We start from the raw sequence: 19,047 nt of genomic DNA on the forward strand, positions 1-19,047 counted from the left end.
GTCAAGCCTCCGCCACCCCCCACCCCCCTGTGGATGCCTCATATACCCTGCTCCGGCTCAGGGAGGCGGCGGGGGTGCCTCTTCTAGCCTCCCCCGGGCCGCAGCGCCCTGGCGCTGGCCCGGGGAGGCAGCGACAGGCCTCCTCTGGCCTCCCCGGGGCCACAGTGTTCCGGTGCTGGGCCAGGGAAGCAGTGGGGAGCGTCTTCTGGTCTTCCTTGGGCCACAGCGCTCTAGGACTGGCCCAGGGAGGCGGCGACGGGCCTCCTCTGGCCTCCTCTGGGCCGCAGTGCTCCGGTGCTGGCCTGGGGAGGTGGCGACGGGCCTCCTCTGGCCTCCCTGGGGCTGCAGCGCTCCGGCACAGGCCCCGGGAAGGCACAACGGGCCTCCTCAGACCTCCATGGGGCCACAGCGCTCCGGCGCGGGCCCTGGCAAAACAGCAACGGGCCTCCCTGGGACTGCAGCGCTCTGGTGCGGGCCCCGGGAAGGCAGCAGTGGGTCTCTTTGGGCCTTCCTGGGGCTGCAGCACACTGGCACGGGCCCCAGGAAGGCAATGACGGGGCTCCCCGGGGCCGCAGCGCTCGCTCAGGTGCGGGCCCCGGGAAGGCGACAACGGGCTGCAGTGTGGGGAGCTGGGCGCGGGGCTTGCTGCCGCCACCATTTTGCCAACTCCTGGGCTCCCAGAGCGGTGCTCCGGCATGCTCCGGCCCCAAAAGACCCCTGGGTCCAGGAAGCAAACAGGGAGCGCTCCCTCTGAAAAAACCTCCCTCCCTTAAGCTCCTCCACCTGCTACTGAACTTAGCTCTCTTTTTCTCTTCTCTTTTGCCAGAGTCAACTGCATTACAACTGCTCTTTGCGAGGTGCCAATCCACACAATGATTCGAACAGTACCACGTGGTGCGACTGGAAGCCTTTTGGTGAGCCTTTTTTCTCTCACTGCACACTCCTCCAAGGTGTGCTGCAGACCATTCTTTGGACAGAGGGGTGGATTGGCTATTTAACCTTACCAGGAAAAGGTCCTGGGGGGTTGCTGTCCAGGAGAGCAGCAGATATCCAGGAACCAGCAGAGCCAAGGCCAGCGCTGCGGGAGTCGCTTGGCTCAAGATCTTCAGCAACAACAGTGTTTGTTGTCAGCTCAGCAGTCGCCTCCACCCACATCACCACGGGAGGCGATGAGTGAGTCGATGCCCATTGTTAGCGAAGGTTGGATCTGAGCCAAGTGGCCTCTGCTACGTTGGCTCAGATCACTCACCGCTGGGACCACTCAGCTTGGATCGTTCCTTGGGCTATTTGAACTTTCCGGTCCGCTTGGATGCTTGCTGCAATTTTATTGGTGTGAGACACTGATCGGAAGGCCATGGCCATATCTCTTTCCGTAGCCCTGTCTGACCCGAGTTCTTGTGGTTTTTTTTTTTAATTAACTGGTTGGATCCAGACCAGATGTTTCTGTGGGCGCAAGGATTTCTGCCCACGGAGCACAATTTTTCTGCCTCCCCATGCCCACAACCAATCGGTATTCGTGTGCTCTGATTGGCAGCAGCTCTCCAGGGTCTCAGGCAGAGGTCTTTCTGGGATTGGACCAGGGACCTTCTGCATGCTAAAAAAGGTGCTCTTTCACTGAATCACAGACCATCCCCAGAGCAGGCAACTATCAGACCACCAGTCTATCAAGGCCAGTGTTGTTTACTCTTAATTAGCAGCAGTTCTCCAGGGCCTCAGGAAGAGGGCTTTCACATCACCGATCACCTGATCCTTTGAACTGGAGATGCCCAGATGTGAACCTGGGACCTTTCTCATGTGAAGTAGATGCTCTGCCACTGAACCACAGTGATTAGGACAGGTGGGAAGTGTGGCTTTGACTGTATGCATGCATAATCATTCTTGCCCTTCATATTTATTTATTTATTATTTATTTATTTGGATTTATAGCCTACCCTCCCCGAAGGCTCAGGGCGGCTAACAGAGGCATAATGCCAAATAATAACAATAAAATAGTATAAATTACTAAAAATACAGAATAAAAAATTAAGTAAGATTCATAAAAATCATTTCGGTGCTCCCCTACTCACTTCCACATTTTAAAAACCAAGATGGTGTTCTCGATAGTATAGCTACACAACAACAGCAGTGCATATCACCACTGCCCTGTCGTTCCCTAGAAACGTCCTGCTCCCTCCGATGGTACCCGCACCAGCGGTGACAATGTGCGGAAATTATAGGGTGTTGATGGAACGGTGGCGGCGGCGGCTCCTATTTGAAAGCCTGGCGGAAGAGCTCCGTCTTACAGGCCCTGCGGAACTGTACAAGGTCCCACAGAGCCCGGATCTCCTCTGGGAGCTCGTTCCACCAGATAGGAGCCGCCACCGAAAACACCCTAGCCCTGGTCATCGCAAGTTTGATGGTCTTTGGGCCTGGAACATCCAGGAGATTTTGATTCCCCGACTGTAGTGCCCTTGGGGGAACATGCGGGGACTGGTCATAAATTTTAGTGACTGGTGTTTCCAAAATTCCCAGTACTTAGGAACGCAACAAAAATCCCATGCTACGTTTTGTTATCCATTAGACCAGATTTGCATTGTGAATTGATACAGGCATGTGTGAAAGAGACAAAATACTGTCTATCCGATGGTTCAGTTTGGAGCACTTGGTAGAGTTTCTGGGTCTGTCAGAAACGCCAGTGCGATGGGGGGGGGCATTCCAGGAGCTGGAAGTGATGTCACATGATGTGCCTACATCACCCAGAAGTGACATAGATATGCTGGTGATGTTGGGGGCAGTGTTCTGGTTTGGGCAAAACTCTATGGTAAAATCAGCCTCAAACCATAGAGTTTTGTCCCAACACCAAAGCGTCACCCCTGATGTCTCTGACATGCCCATGTCTCTTCCGGGTGACATAGGCATGTCTTGTTTATTTCCAGTGACACCACTGTTGTTGTTTTGCGGGGGGGTCCTCTTGACGGCCAGCTGGCCAGTGGCGGGCAGAAACCCACACAAGTAGTCAGTTTATCCCTCGCCCCCAACTGGGGAATGGCAGCCCTAGCACTTGGGCTGATGAAATGTAGCTAGTTCCGGTCTTTTTCATAGGGCGTTTAAATCTGTATTCAAAGATAGCCCAGTTTAACTTGAACTTGTTCAGAGCTTGCAAGCTAAGCAGGGTCTGCCATGGTCAGTACTTGGATGGAAAGACCACCAAGGAAGACAGGGGTTGCTATGCAGAGGAAGGCGATGGCAAACCACCTCTGCTCGTCTCTTGCCTGGCATGCCCCGTGGAATGGGGTTGCTGTGATTTGGTCGCAAGTGACCAGCGTGTTCTTCTTCTTCCATCTGTTATTGCTCCCATGTGAAAGGTTACAGAGGTGCTGCTTTAACTTTCCAGCTTTCCAGGAACTTCCCACCCACTTTCCAAGAACGCAAGAAGCTGTAGGCCTCTTCCTAGAAGTTGTTCATGAGGTCTCCGTTAATTCATACTTAATAACAAAAATCGAATGCCTTGCGGGTCAAGAGTTTATTCTGGCATGATTAACAGCCTTACTTATCATGCCCTTGGATGTTTGCATTGTGGCTCTGAGCCTCATTAGCAGATTGGCCAACGGTTTGCTCCCACTTGCGCTGATTGGAAGCCATTAAGCACCACTATTTATCATTCACACGGCACTTTATTGGCATTCAGATGTGCCCTGCGGACTTTGGATTGGATCCCGCCTTACGTTTTGGCTAACAGAAGAGGAGGGGGTTGTTTTCGCCAATCTCCCCTCTGCTGCTGCATACCTCCAACCCCCCTTGGGGCTGTTTGGGGGCCCTCTCTTCTCCCCAGCAGCAGCATTTTGGACCTCAGCAAGGAGGTGATCTAGGCTTGCCACGTCTCACCTCGATCCCAGCAGGGGGCTCCAGTCCGGCTCCCAAAAGTGACGTCATTGCACTGGGCACATCGTTCGGAGGACACTCTAGCATTCCAGTTAAAAACTCTTTACCCGCATGCTAGAGCGTCCACTACACAGCATGCCTGGCATAGTGACATCACCTCCTGGTGACATCATTGCGCCGGGCACGTCAGGCATGCCGGTACGATATGGGGGCGGGGCTCCCGCAGCTGGCTGATGGCGGATTGGGGGCCCTGAAACTGGGGGGAAACCCGCCCCCATCGGGAGGCTGGCAAGCCTAAGGCGATCCCTCCACCAGTGGTAGTTTTTGTTGGGATCCAAGCTACAATATATGGAGCTGCGGTGGCTCAAGTCGTTAAGACGCTAAACTGCAGGCTGTGGAAGGTCAGTAGTTCAGCAGTTCGAGACCCGGGTGCCGCATGATGGAGAGAGCTCCCGTCTCTAGTTCCAGCTCCTGCCAACCTAGCAGTTCGAAAGCAAGAAATTGCAAGTAGATAAATAGGTACCACTTCAGTGGGAAGGTAACAGCGTTCCGTGCCCCTTGGTGTTTAGTCATGCCGGCCACATGACCACGGAAACGTCTTCGGACAGCGCTGGCTCTTTGGGTTTGAAACGGAGATGAGCACCGCAACCCTAGAGTCGGATTCGACTGGCTTTCGAGCAAGGGAACCTTTACCTTTACCTTTAAGCTACAATATTGATCTTCATCATAATCACCCAGTCAGATAGGACCTGATAATTTGTATTTTTTAAAAGAGAAACATTAAGAATGGAGATAGTCTTTTAAAATACACACCCAAGACCCCCCCACACCGTCCGCGAGGGTGGTACCGCTTTGGAGTGGAGGTGGGAGAGCACTGTGTAGAAGCTCCTCAGAGTTCAGGTTCTTGTGGTAAAGATTCGCTTTAGAGAATGAGAAAAGCGCTGAAATTTTTAAAAAGTGCAGTAGCAGATACCAGGACAGGCACTGGCTGTGACCGATGAGCTGTCGGGGGCCGTTCCCAAGATGTGTTCTTCTTAGGGGACGGGCTGTGGCTTAGTGGCAGAGCAACTGCTTGGCATGCAGAAGGTCCCAGATTTAATCTCCTGCATCATCAGGTAGGAGGTGCTTTGAAAGATGTCTGCCTGAGAACCCGTAGAGCGGCTGCCAACTGGGCTTGATCAGTGGTCTGATTCGGTGTAAAACAGCTTCATATGTTCCTATGAAGAGCCACTTGCTTTGATACACGTGCTGGCGAGAATAGGATATCCCTGCTGTTCCATGGCATGCTTTCCATGCCCTGAGTATCACTTGTGCTGTTCTTTTTTTTTCAGATCAGGACAACTATAAAGAACTCTTTGGAGCCCTGGATAATGCCTTCCTGGTCGCCTATGCTATTGGAATGTATATCAGGTATGTATTTAAAATGCAGGAAGGAAAAGCACATCCGTCTGTCTCCTACTGGGCTTCTGTTGTAGGTCTGTAGGGCTGACTCTGTATCAGGCAGCCTTCTGTTTGGTGTAGTGGTTAAGTGTGCGGACTCTAATCTGGGAGAACCGGGTTTGATTCCCCACTCCTCCACTTGCAGCTGCTGATGTGACCTTGGGTCAGACACAAGCTTTGGCACAGCTGTCCTTGAAAAAGAGCAGTTTGTGTCAGAGTTCTCTCAGCCCCACCCACCTCACAGGGTGTCTGTTGTGGGGAGGGGAAGGGAAAGGAGTTTGTGAGCCGCTCTGAGACTCCAAGTGAAGGGCGGGGTATAAATCCAATCTCTTCTCTTCTCTTCTCTACATCCTCTGGCAGCAAATCCCACATTCTAATCACTCTCTGTGTAAAGTAGTATTTCTTTTTGTCCATCCTGAACCTACTGCACATCAGCTTCATTGGATGCCTTCGAAGTGGTGAGCGAGCGATTTGGCTGCTGCATAAATTAGTTTGCTCTGGAGCCATCCCTCCTTCCTGAGCTAAGACAAAAATGTGTGAATCAGAGGCTAAAAAACTGTGAGCTAGCTCACACTAACTCAGCTTAGAGGGAGCACTGGTTCTGAGGATAAAAAGATGTTTGCCTTTGGTTCCCTGGGCTCAGTTGTGATTTGCAGGGGAGGGTCAATGCTCTCTTCATTGTTAAACACATGGACTTAGGGTGGGCATTGATAACTAACTGCAGTATGCGTTAAGGTGCTGGTATCTGTCCCGCCGTCGGGACTCCCGGCTCCCCCATGCTGCCCACAGCAACCCCCCCCTTCAGTCCTCTGCCGCTTTCCTGGGGCCCTTGGGGGGGGGGGCCAGGAACAAGCAGCCAAAGACGACCAGCTCGGCTGGGAAGACGCCGACGCCGGCCCACGTGCTTTCCCCGGGTGGCGACAGCAACAGCTGACAGGAGCATGCCCACCCACGCCAAAACGGTTGGCATTCTCGATTATGTAGGGGGGGCGGGGCTGGGAGGCAGGGAGGGTGGAGGGGGAGCGCAGGGAACACTGGGGAAGAGGGGAGAAGGAATAAAAGCAGGGCAGCAACAGGGGGCCGGGGATGACGACCTGGACTGAATAAGGCTACCCCCCAGAGAGAACTGGAAAGCCAGCCAGCCAGAAGGAGCCGGTCGGCAGGGGTGTTGATGCAACCCCTCCTCCCCTGTTCAGGTGTCTGAGGCCCCTGCTGCCCTGAGAGGCAGGACACCAAGGTGGCGGAGAGGGCGGAGTTGAACGGATCCAGTAGCAGTGGGGAGGAGTCATCAGGATCTTGTGACAGGATCTAATTCACTTCTGCATCCTGTAGTGGTGGTGAGGCCTCGCACCTTAGCCCACGCAGCAAAAACAGTACAATAACACAGCAAATAGCGCAATAAAAACTGGATTACAAAGAACTGAAATAATGAAAATACAAAATGAAATGAAAACAATATAGTCATTCAATATACATAAACCTGCCTAAGTGCTTTCATAGACATTGGAGCTACAAACCAATCACTTTATAATAAGTGCCCTTCTAAACAATGGTTTTACACATTCTACAGAATGATAAAATTGGGAGTAAAAGAGTGGGAGATAGGTGAGCTACGGTGGTTAAAAAGGGGCCTCCGTGTTTAGACACTGTGAACAGACAACACTGAGAGACCCTTGATGATCACATTCGGCCTGTGAGTAGGGTTGCCAAGTTGTTCTGACTCACCGGCGGGGGAGTGATGATTCAGTCCGGGAGTTGTTGAAGGACGCGCGCATGCGCTGCCAGAACGTCACAGGAAGTGACGCACGATGTAGAGCACGTTGGGGGCATGGCCCAGATCGTTGGGGGGGAAACCATATGGTTTTCCCCCCGACGATCTGGGCCATGCCCCCAATGTGAGCAACGTGGCTACATCACCTCTGGTGACGCAGCTTCGGGGGGCGGAGTTCCCCCCGGGGCCCGATTCCGCCGCGGCGGAAATTGGGCCTCCAAAGCGGGGGTTTCCCCGCCCCCACTTGGCAGCCCTACCTGTGAGCTTTTGGGGGTCCTCTTCTTGGCCTCCTTAAGAGTCAGAAGGCTGGGCCTAGACAGACAGCAGTGAGATGGAGCCAGGTCTTTCTGACGTTCCAAATCGTATTGTCTCTTTCCATGATGTTCACCATTTGACTTGGTTTCCTTTCACTCGTCATCTCAAGCATGATTGACCAGTGCTGCCGTTTGTCATGGAGCATCTTGCCGCCTGGTGGGCCATCGTGAGCTTCAAGGCCCCACAGAACAGTTTTCCCATCCCAACAATTAGAAAACCCTCCAAAATCTTTCCGCAGGGCTTGTAAGGCAGAGATGTTCCACCAGGCTTTCGACTGAGGACAGCGACTGCGTAATTCTGTGACCTGGCACCCTCATACCCCTCTTAACCCCTGTGTTTTCCTCTCCCATCTATTACAAGTCTCTTCTGGGAGGTCTGCAATGTGCCATACCAGGAATTCCGACTGTTGGCCATCTTGGAATTGATCATTTTAAAATTAAGGACTGTGGTTTTTCTTGTTGGTTTACATTTTTTAAAAACTTGCATATTTATTGTATATCCCTGTTATAAGCCGCCCTGAGCCCTGCCTGCAGGGGAGGGCGGCCTAGAAATCTAATTAATAAATAATGAAATAAAAACATCAAATAACCCCAGAGGTGCTCTTAGAACAAATCCATCAGGTTTGATTACCTTGACGTGCGGTATCAGGAGTCAGCCCCACCGGAAGGCAATCAAGTCGCTTATAAATCATTCAGAGAACAGTGCAAAGATACCCCCCCCTCCAAGAATCCCGCCATAACTGCAGTTTCATAACAGCAGCAGTTGGATAAGAAATCTGCTAATGGAGGGCTTGAGATGTCAACAAGGTTGTTGCTTAAATGATGGATTCTGTTTGCTAAGGCTAAAGGAAGCCCATATCGGGATTTTTCTCACCTAAGTAGTTGTTAATGATCCCCACTGGGTTATTTCCAAGGCAGCGTGTATGCAGGAACACAAAGAAGTAAAGATTTAACAGTTTAGCAGAGACTTCAGCCTCTGAAAATCTCAGTTTGGGAATGGCGAGCGTCTAGGCCTCGTGACTGTAAAGATATTTGGTGGGGGAATAAGTGGTGAATTGTGTACTGAGAGGTGGCAGGATGAGGTTTCTGGATAGAGAGCTCCAGGGCCCCACAAAACAGTTTGCCCATTCCAACAATTAGAAAACCCTCAGAATCTGTTGTGTGAAACTTGCCAGATCCATTATGCAAAATATGTTTTTGGGAGTAGGTTCAGGGCAGGCAGAACAAACTCCATCTCTATGCTATGGTTGGTTAGCCAGATGGTGAGGTCCCTCCCCTCCCCAAACCCCACCCCCCCAGGCTCCACCCCCAAATCCTCGGGAATTTCCTAGCCCAGATTTGACGGCCCTGAATGACACTGGAACCATCGTTGCCTTGTTGCATTTGTTCTGTTTGGAAGTCAGTCTTCGAGCTGTTAAGTTTAATGCTGTTTCTCCCCCCTCTTGTGCAGCGGGATTTTTGGTGAACGCCTCCCCTTGCGCTACTACCTCTCTGCGGGGATGCTGCTGAGTGGATTATTCACTGCCTTATTTGGACTGGGGTACTTCTGGCAAATCCATTACCTTTGGTACTTTGTCATCATACAGGTATGGAAATTCATTGCGCATGGCGATTCATACACACAAGGAGAATTCACATGAGAATCATCTTGTGAGTCGCATAGTTCATTAGCTAGGGAGGGAATGGCCACTGGACATCTCAAGGTCTCGCAGCTCTTAAAATAATATAGATTGGAGCTCAAGCTTGCCATTCTGAATCCAGTATAAGACTTTTACACGAATCATGTCCCTAACTTTGTACCTCAGTTTCCTCATCCGTACAATGGCCAAGGCAGGGACTTGTTTAATTTGACTTATGGTGTGCTGTAAACAGCCGTGTACAGTGATTATGCGGTTGATAGGATATGAATGTGTCTCAACAAGGGACTTTTAAGGCAAGTGAACAAGTGTGTGCCATCAAGGCAAATATGTGCCCACAAGTCTCAGCAAGGGGCTTTCAAGGCAAGTGAGAAGCAGAGGTGGTTTTGCCAATGCCTTCCTCTGCAGTTTTCCTTAGTGGTCCCCCATTCAAGTACCAACCCTGAATAGCTTCCAAGATCTTTATAGCTTCCAAGGTCTTTATACCATACCATTCCAAATCCCATGTCAATAGAATACCATCTTCCTAATACAAAGTTGCTTGAATCTAGCCTGTAGTTTCTGAACTGCCTTTGCCTGAGATCCAGATACCAAGTCTGCCTCCTCTGACCTTCCTTCGTCATTGATTTGTGCTGTTATCTCATGAGATGGGGCATATGGATGTTGTTTTCCTGAGCCATTTGCCTCCTGATGGGAAAACCCATTTCTGATGTTAGCAGTCACATGCATGGTGAGGCTGGGCAAACAGAAGCCAGATATAATTAGCCACTGGAATAGAGAAGGACGCAGTAAACGTTTCCAGCGCAGCTGTGTCGGTCTAAATGAGACACCTCAGTCCAACGAGAGCTTATTGAGTCTGAGGCAGGGATTATTGGATAGGATGATTCTGTTTTTGGTCCGAGTGCCACAGTCACAAGTTTATAACCATCTGTGATTCAGTGAGATGCTGCCAAAGTACCACGCTGTTTTTGAGTACACAAATGGCTTCTGTTTGAACTAGGCCTTTCCCCATTTGGCTGCTCTCTCCTTTTTCCCTTAAAAGGTTATATCCCACTTCTCAAGGCTCATTGAATTTGCAACGTTTCAAAATATAATTTTAACACTTTAAACACACAAACATGCAACGGTTTCCATTATTTTAGCCCTACCTGTAGGGTAAGCGCTTTCCAACATCTCGTAGCCTATGCTTTCCCCATAGTTCTGTGACCAGCATCGCCTTGTCTGGATTCAGCTTCAGTTTATTTCCCCTTAGCATCCAAGTAACAACCTACAACAGAGACAGCTGCTTCTGGGAGCTTAGTTAATGAAATACAGACCTGGCAGAGAAATCCCGTGGAAAGCTACTCCAGACTAAATCTACCCATGGACTTAGACTGGACTAAGTCTGCACTGAGATGGACTGATACAGTAAAGGAAGCCATGACACTCAGCTTGCAAAACCTGAGCAAGGTAGTTAACAATAGGATGTTTTGGAGGTCATTAATTCATAGGGGAGGGGAAGGGAAGGTGGCATGGTATACTCTGATCTCGTCAGGTCTTAAAAGCTAAGCAGGGTCATTACCTGGAAGGGAGACCACGAAGGAAGGCTGTGCAGAGAAAGGCCATGGCAAGCCGCCTCTGCTTCTCACTTGCCTTGAAAGGCCCTTGCAAGTCAGCTGCGACTTTACACACACGCACGACTCTGCATAGGATTGCAATGTTGGTCAATTAAACTGGTTAAAACTCACACGTTATTCAGTTTAGAAAGCAGTTCTAAGCTCTCTAAGCATATTTACTTAGAAGTAAGTCCTATTTTGTTTAATGGGACTGCTACAATTACAATGTTCCCTCTAAGATGAGTTAGTGTGAGCTAGCTCACAGTTTTTTAACCTCCGGCTCACACATTTTTGTTTTAGCTCAGGAGGGATGGTTCCAGAGCAAACTAATTTATGCAGCAGCCAAGCTGCTTGCTCACAACTTTAATACCAGGAGTTCACAAAGTAGAATTTTTGCTCACAAGACTCCGCAGCTTAGAGGGAGCATTGGCTACAAATAGGGAAGTGTATTTAGGATTGCCCTGTTAGGTTTCTTTAATCGGTGACAGTTTAGTGGCTGTTGTTTTTTAACTCCTTTCAGAGCTACACACCAAAAGGGCTTTGAAATGTAAACAAAACCTTCTGTTTACACCTGCCCAATTAAAATTTGCCCCCATGGATTGATTAATTAAGGATTTGCCTGATTATCCAACCGATAACACTAGTTTAAAACATGCAGTCTTGCAAATCATCTCTTCAGTGCTTTGACAAATGCTTGTGTTTTCACCAAGCTCCTGCTACGTCCTTGGATAACTCCAGTGAGTCATCCCATAATGAGTTCTGCAGTTTTATATTGTTTTGTCGCAAAGGCGTGGGCTTGGCCTTGCTGCCTCTGAACATGAAACCTGCAGCAGATCCTTATCAGGAAGTGGGGCTGGTACAATCCTTGCTTTTGAAAATCCCCAGGTATCCCAAAGTCTTCTGAGGTTGGGATTAAAATGCCCAGGGGAGGTGGCCTCTTTTGCCTTCACTGACAGAAATAGCTGGACGGTGACCAATGAATAACCATTCTAGGGCTGCACCCACATATCTTTGGGTATTGCACTATCATTGCATGAGAGCAGTCATTTGCAAATGGTTTGTTTAGTCCGTACAGGAAAATCCAGTCGTGAATGATTTCTGTAGAGCAACAATAGCACAGTATCCAGCCAAATGTGGATGGGTCCAGGAGAACATTGTCCTTGGGCGTTCTTCCTGTATCCCGTCCCCTCGGATCTATTGCAAGGCCAATACGTCCTCATTGACATCATGGAACTCACAACAGTTGTACGTGGGGTTTCTAGGAACTTCACCAAAGTTGCCGCATGACATACCTCCAGGGCAGCACAAGTAACTGTGGTCAGTCACTACCCTTTGCACCAACCCTGAACAGAAAGGTGTCTCTGGGTTTCCTCCAATTCTAGGGTTTCCTCTCTGCTTCAGGTCATGAGTCTTCCCATCATAGCCACTGTGCTGTGTAACGACACGGCTATTTTTGTCGCTGGTTGGGCAAAGAGCCTCCTTGCTTGTCCAGTCTGCTTCCCCCACCTGAAACTGCTTCGGTGGAAAGTCATGCTTATCTTCCCTCCCACACTTTCATGGATCTGGTTTCCAAACTGGCTTTGGGAAGTAGGTCAGGTTCATTAACCCAAATTTTCCTCATGGGGAAATCTGGAGCATGATGAATGACGCAGAAGCCCTTGTGCCATGCAAGTAGGCTATACTGGTGCAGGAAACAGGTACCTTCGGCTCTCCTGATTAATAAACAATGAGTAATGGGAAGATATTTGTTTGCACCTATGTGGATTTGTTTGGGATGTTTGCGGCCAGTAAGCAAGGCCCGCTTAGAATGGAATCCCAGAAAGCCATGCGAGAGGTGGCGCTTCAGGTGCCCATTCTGTACTCAATGCGATGCAGCGGCTGGGCATCCCCTCCATCTTGGCCCCGAGTGGCACAGGATGGTGCCAAAAGTGAGGCTTTGGAGCCAGAAGATGAAGCCTCATTCTCACTGTGCCGGTCACCTATTTGGCAAACCTGGAGAATCTGGCTGTGGTCACACACACTAAATAATCCACTTTCAATCTACTTTCAATGCACTTTCTAACTGGATTTTGCCAGTTCACACAGTAAGGCTCTGAAGCTTAGATATATTAGAACCACCTTCTCCAGAACCACCTGTACGTGTAGCTCATTGTCAGCGGTTTGTATCAATCTACCTGTACGTGTAGCTCATTGTCAGCGGTTCTGCTTCATGTTCCCCACCATCATTCTTGGTGGCGATGCCAAGATTATGGAATTCCCATCCTAGAGAGGTTCACTCTGCTCCATCTTGCTTGGCTTTTGGGCAGCTGGCCAAAACAGTGCTTTCCCAGAAAGTAAAATTGAGGCATAAATGGGACACATTAGCAAAACACACACACACACACACACACACAGAGCTGTTTCGCAGATGTTTCAGTGTCATCTGCACAGTACTGAAGGCCTTCCTTTCACTGCCATCCTAGCTGTTCTTTCTCCTTTGGGGTGTGGCTAAAAATACCATCCCCTGCAGAAATAGGTCGCCAAGATGATTCTCAGCAACTAGGTATTGTTCATCTCTGTAGAAAGGGGTTTCTTCCTCCGAGGAGGCACAATGGACGGGTACCTGGCTGTTTCCTTCCATCCCTCAGCCTCAAAAGTGAAAGTAGAAAGGGATCCCCCCCCCTTTCTGCTGGGCCTCTTGGTTGTTGTTGGTGTGTTGTTGTGTTCATTCAAAAGGATTTGTTCTTATGCTTTTCTTGGGGGCTTCCTTGGCCAAAAAGCCAGATGAAATGCTTCTAAGTAATAACGAAATCAATGTCTACCCAAGTCATTTCAAATACAGCTGAACTTTGATGGCTCCCACCAGGGCTATTTTTGGGCAGGAACGCACAGGAACGGAGTTTCGGCTGGCTCCCAAGTTGGCCACGCCCAGCAGGAACTCATTAGCATAATAGGCCACACCCAACAGCAGAAATCCATTAGGATTGGCTTCATTAGGGGTGTGTGGCCTAACATGCAAAGGAGCTCCTGCTACAAAAAAAGCCCGTTTTGACCGCAAACAAGGTAAACAGAATAACAAGCAAAAGGTGGGTGTGGCTGGATAACCAAATTTCTGGGAACATGGGGGTGCGTCCTAATGTGCTAATGAGCTGTGCTGGCAGGGGTGTGGCCTACTATGCTAATGAGTTTCTGCTGTTGGGTGTGGCCTATTATGCGAATGAGTTCCTGCTGGGCTTTTTCTACAAAAAGAGCCCTGGCTCCCACACAAGGCATCCTGGGAACCTCAATAGATTGAAAGCTAGACTGGGACCCAGAAGGGAGACCAAAGTTCCATACTCTGCTTAGCCCTAGCTGATCGTGGACTAATCCTGGCCACACATCCTGGCTTACCTCATAGGGTTGTCACCATGGCCATGTACAATCTCCTGAACTCTTTGGAGGCAGGGTGGGAAAAAACTGTATTAAAAGGAAAATTTTAAAAATGAGTCGTCCTGGGAAGGGATGAGGAATTTCTGCAATAGAATTCTCAGACTTCTAAATTAAAATTCTTGGTGAGAGTCTGTTTTGAAATTGATTCTACAGTGTGTAGCCTGGATGTGGTTTAGAGCTCTTTTGCTGTTCTTTTTTGGGGAGGGGAGGGGATAGGGTTGCCAAATCTTTTAAACTTACCAGCAGGGGAGGCTCCGTCCCGTCCGGGAGCAGGCTGGTTGTGTGTGCGCGCCGCCGTGGCGTCACCGGAAGTGACGTCAGACGTTGCTGACGTTGGGGGCGTGGCCGAGCTCGTCGGGGGGGAAACATATGGTCCCCCCCACGAGCTCAGCCACGCCCCCAACGTCAGCAACGTGGCTGCGTCACCTCCGGTGATGCAGCTTCGGGGGCGGGGTTCCCCCCGGGCTCCGATTCCGCCAGGGCGGAAATCAGGGCTCCGAAGCGGGGGGTTCCCCACCCCCCAGGCACATTTGGCAACCCTAGGAGGGGATAACAATCGGCAACCTGTTGGTGAAAGGAGTGGGGGTGAAAGGAGTGGGGGGGAAGAGAGCTGACCCTGGGAATGTGCCACCAAAATAAAAACAGGTCTGCAAGGCAGCGTGACGTCATGCCGTGCCGCAGCCTCACAACTGGTTGTCTTTTCTCGCCCTCCCTCTCTGCTAGGTCTGCAACGGTCTGGTGCAAACCACCGGCTGGCCATCCGTCGTGACGTGCGTCGGCAACTGGTTCGGAAAGGGGAAGTGAGTCTGTTTTGCTTGTCTGGCCAAATGTGTTTCTCAAGCATCAGTTGCTTCATCCTCATCTCTGGACGAAGAGCCTGATGGATTTCCTTGCTGAGACAGGAAACCTAGCCATAGGCGGAAGTGGGCCTATGGTCTGATTCATTAAAGGCACCGCCAGATCCATAGCTAGAAATCTGAGGACTGGGGGGGGGGGGGGGGGGGGAGGGACAAAACGCGGGGGGGGAGCAAATCAATGCATATCAAGTGTTTGCTGCATTTGTATCCTGCTTCTCTTCCCCGTGTAAACTCAAAGTGGCTTATATCCTCCTCCTCTCCTCTCCTCACAACAGCCCTGTGAGGCAGGTTAGGCTTGGAGTGTGACTGGCCCAGGGTCACCCAGCAAGCTTCCCTGGCAGACTGGGGACTCGAACCTGGGTCTCCCAGATCCTAGTCCAGTACTTCAACTGCGACAGCAGGCTGGCTGAACATTTGGGGAGAATTCTGCCTGCAGGCTTCTCCTTCAGTCTCCACAAGTAAAAGGTCTAAAGGTCTTACTTTATACCAAAAAATGGTAACTGAAAATTCAGAGAAGGGGTTTGGATCATTCCTGAGGGGGCCAGACATCCTCAAAGCCCCCTCTGGCGGCAGCCCTATAAGGTACTCTCGTGTGTTTAGATACCATGGCAGAGATACAAGCCCTACAGTTAGAGTTTGATCTAATACGGAGAGCTAGTGTGGTGCAGCATTTGAGCTAGGCCTGGGGAGACCCAGGTTTATATCCCTGTTTGTCGTGAATACTCTTGGAATGATGCCGGGACAATCACTCTGTGCCAGGCCTGACCTACTTCGGGTTGTTTTGTTGATAAAACAGATGAACAGAGAGCACCTGTGTATGCCGTCCTGTGCTCCGTGGAGGAAGGGTGGGATAAAAATTTATTTGATAAATAAATAAAATTACATAATCACTTACTGTCTTTGATATGGACTGTAGGTGTAATAACAGTCCTACCCAGTATGGACGTCCTCTGTACCAAAAGATTATTGCTTGTAAAACATATTTAGTTTGTTTAACTTGTACTGGAATGTTTCTGCAAAGAGTGTATGGACAAATGGAGCCGCCAAACGATAAGCCACAGCATAGATGTCTTTTGCTTGGTGCCGTCTGCTCCGACTGGCAGCAGCTCTCTGCGTTCCCAGGCAAAGCCCTCTCCCCGTGCTGGCTGGCAAAGTCCTTTTGACCTGGAGATGCCCCGCACTGAACTTGTGCCCTTCATCACACACAAACCTGTGTTCTGCTTATGCAGCAATAACCTCTCCCAAATGTAAGCAGCAATGGGCAGACCTCACCTGCTGACCTTCAGCCTTTGAAATGCATCGCATACCTTGAGACCGTTTTCTGGGTCTCCTTGTAAAATCCTCATTCAGGTATGTGAACTCAGCAGGAGACAGGTGACAGGTAGGGATGTGCATTCTGATCTTCTTGAACCGATAGTATATGCGGAAAAATACCTTGTTGGTATTTTCTGGGTATATTTCAGCATCCCAAAACTATCTGGGATTTTTCGGGAAAACCAGGGCGCTCTCCCTCCAAAAATCCCAGATATTTCCGGGAACCAAGAAGATCGGGAAAACAGCTGTGAGATGGGGAAAGTGCTACCCACCTATCAGCTGTCTCTCCCCTCCCTTCTTATGGAGCTCTTTCAACCAGCCTGGCTTTAAGGGACTGCAGAAAAAATTGGGGGAAACAGCGGAGAGGCGGGAGCCTCCACTCTGCTGTGTTTTGTGGCTTCGCTGCTCCTGGGTGTTTTTCCCATCTCAGGTCTGAATACTTTGCTGGTATTGGGATCTGGGATTTTTCAGAAACCCTGAAATTTTGGGGGGTCCAATAGACCTGAAGTGGGAAAAAAGTGGGGGGAAACTGCACACCCCTAGTGACAGGTTTTGCCTGCAGCTTCCTTCCCATCCTGCGCAGCTTCCATTTGTCGTGGAGAAAAGCACCCCTGAGCTCTCCTGACAGCTTCTTCCCTTCACCTTCAGCAGGGATCGGAAACTGCCAGACAGACACTCACTCCATTTTCTGTGCTTCCTGCAGTCTCACTCCTCTCCCAGGGAAGGGAGTGTGCAGCCTGGTGCCTCAAGCTTCTCCCTGTGCACAGCTCCAGCTGGCGTGATTGGGTGATTGGCAGCATAAGAGGAAGGGGAGAGATGATGGAGGCTATGTCTGTCAGTGGCTACTGGCTATGATGACTAAAGGGAACCTCCACATTCAGGGGCAGTCAGCCTCTGAATCCCAGTCCCAGGAGGCAACATCGGGGAAGGTCCTGGCCTCTAGCCCCTGTTGTTGGACCTCCAGAGGAACGGCTTGGCCAGTGTGTGAGACAGGATGCCGAACAAGATGGGCCACTGGTCTGATCCAGCAGGGTGGTTTGTCTCATGTGCTTGTGTTTTTATTCACTGGGCCCCTGGGCTGGGCCCCAGAGCCACAAACGCACAGAGCAGATTTTCTATAACAGGAAGGAAATTAAAAAATGACAAAACAGGAAGGAGGGATGAAGAAAGTAAGGGGAAGAAAGGGGACAGAAATTTAGTTCCCACTGCACAGATTTTTTCCCTCCTCCACTGCACCAAATATGCCCAACTTTGTATTAGGAGAAACTCTGCCAGCCAGTCAAGTTGCTGACAACTAACATAAGCCGTTCTCACTGCTTCAGTAGCTCTTTTCTCTCCAGCCTGGACCATTTTATGTCTCATATTGTGTGCTGTGGCTGTCTCCTTCCTGTCCTCCAAGAAGCTCAGGGTGTGACTCGTTTCATCAGCATCATCGTTGTTGTTGCTGCTGTTGTTGTTATTATTCACTTCATTTATACTCTGCCTTTCTTCCCACCGGGAACCCAAAGCGTCTCTTCTCCTCCCATTTTATCCTTACAGCAACCCTGTGATGTAGGTTGGGCTGAGATCGTGTGACTGGCCCAGGGTCATCCAGCAAGAGCCAGTTTGGTGTAGTGGTTAAGTGCATGGACTGTAATCTGGGAGAACCGGGTTTGATTCCACACTCCTCCACTTGTACCTGCTGGATGACCTTGGGCAAGCCATAGAGCTGTTCTTGGGTGTCTGTCGTGGGGAGGGGAAGGGGAAGGAGTTTGTAAGCCGCTCTGAGACTCTGAGTGAAGGGCAGGGTATAAATCCAATCTCTTCTTCAAGATGCCATGCCAAAATGGGCTGGTTTACCATGGTTGGAACTGATAAACGGTTGTGGCGGCGATTGCCCTGCCACCGGAGGCTACAGCTTGGAGCCAGGAGTGAACTTATCAGACTGTATGCTAAGAAAATGGAAAATAAAACCAGACAATCAGCTCTTCATCATGGTTTGTCTGTTGTAGAGTCTGATGCACAAACCCCGGTTGGGACTGTAAACTATGGGTTATGTGGACCGTGGGTTAGAATGATGCCTGACGTGACCCTCTGCTTAACCCCTTACCTGGTTCAGATTTCCATTCTGTTTGGTGTAGTGGTTAAGTACGCGGACTCTAATCTGGGAGAACCGGGTTTGATTCCCCACTCCTCCACTTGCACCTGGCTGGATGACCTTGGGCAAGCCGTAGTTCTGATAAAAGCTGTCCTTGAAAAAGAGCAGTTTCTGTCAAGTGCTCTCTCAGCCCCACCTACCTCACAGGGTGTCTGTTGTGGGGAGGGGAAGGGAAAAGGAGTTTGTAAGCCACTCTGAGACTCCTCTGGGTAGTGAAGGGCGGGGTATAAATCCAATCTCTTCTTCTTCTTCGCAACAGCATCAACTAACTGGATGCTTTCTGTCTTTTCTCTTGCCAGACGGGGCTTCATCATGGGCATCTGGAATTCGCACACATCTGTAGGAAACATCCTGGGGTCCCTGATCGCAGGCGCTTTTGTTTCACAGGCATGGGGCCTGTCATTCATCGTTCCCGGAATCATCATTGCCACGATGGGAGTCATCTGCTTCTTGTTCCTCATTGAATGTGAGTGTTGCCGCTCGTGAGCCTGGGTACTCTGGCTGCAGTCCTAAACCTACTTCGGAAATGAATCCCACTGGGATCTGTGGACGATGCTTCTGACCCAAAGTAGTTCAGAAAACGGCTATCTATGGGGGCGTACTCAAGATCATTTAATGCAGAGAAGTTGTCTTTATAGGTACCAGGGGTCATTTCGTAGAAAAAGAGGTGCAGGAGCTCATTAGCATAACTCATTAGCATAACTCATTTGCAC

The 19,047-nt window shown here is 50.0% G+C and overlaps 1 protein-coding gene across 2 annotated transcripts in view; it reads left to right on the forward strand.

Annotated features, from left to right (window-relative positions):
* SLC37A2 (solute carrier family 37 (glucose-6-phosphate transporter), member 2) overlaps positions 1 to 19,047 on the forward strand; it is a 62,307-nt gene that overhangs the window by 19,127 nt on the left and 24,133 nt on the right. For both annotated transcript variants that reach the window (XM_015425644.1, XM_015425645.1), the window contains exons 3-7: positions 827 to 914; positions 5,193 to 5,271; positions 8,837 to 8,972; positions 14,750 to 14,826; positions 18,634 to 18,800. In XM_015425644.1, coding sequence (XP_015281130.1) covers positions 827 to 914; positions 5,193 to 5,271; positions 8,837 to 8,972; positions 14,750 to 14,826; positions 18,634 to 18,800 — 547 coding nt within the window. The remainder of the gene's footprint in view (positions 1 to 826; positions 915 to 5,192; positions 5,272 to 8,836; positions 8,973 to 14,749; positions 14,827 to 18,633; positions 18,801 to 19,047) is intronic.

The sequence above is a fragment of the Gekko japonicus genome, unplaced genomic scaffold (genome assembly GCF_001447785.1).
Source record: "Gekko japonicus isolate JY-2015 unplaced genomic scaffold, Gekko_japonicus_V1.1 scaffold1032, whole genome shotgun sequence".
NCBI lineage: Eukaryota > Metazoa > Chordata > Lepidosauria > Squamata > Gekkonidae > Gekko > Gekko japonicus.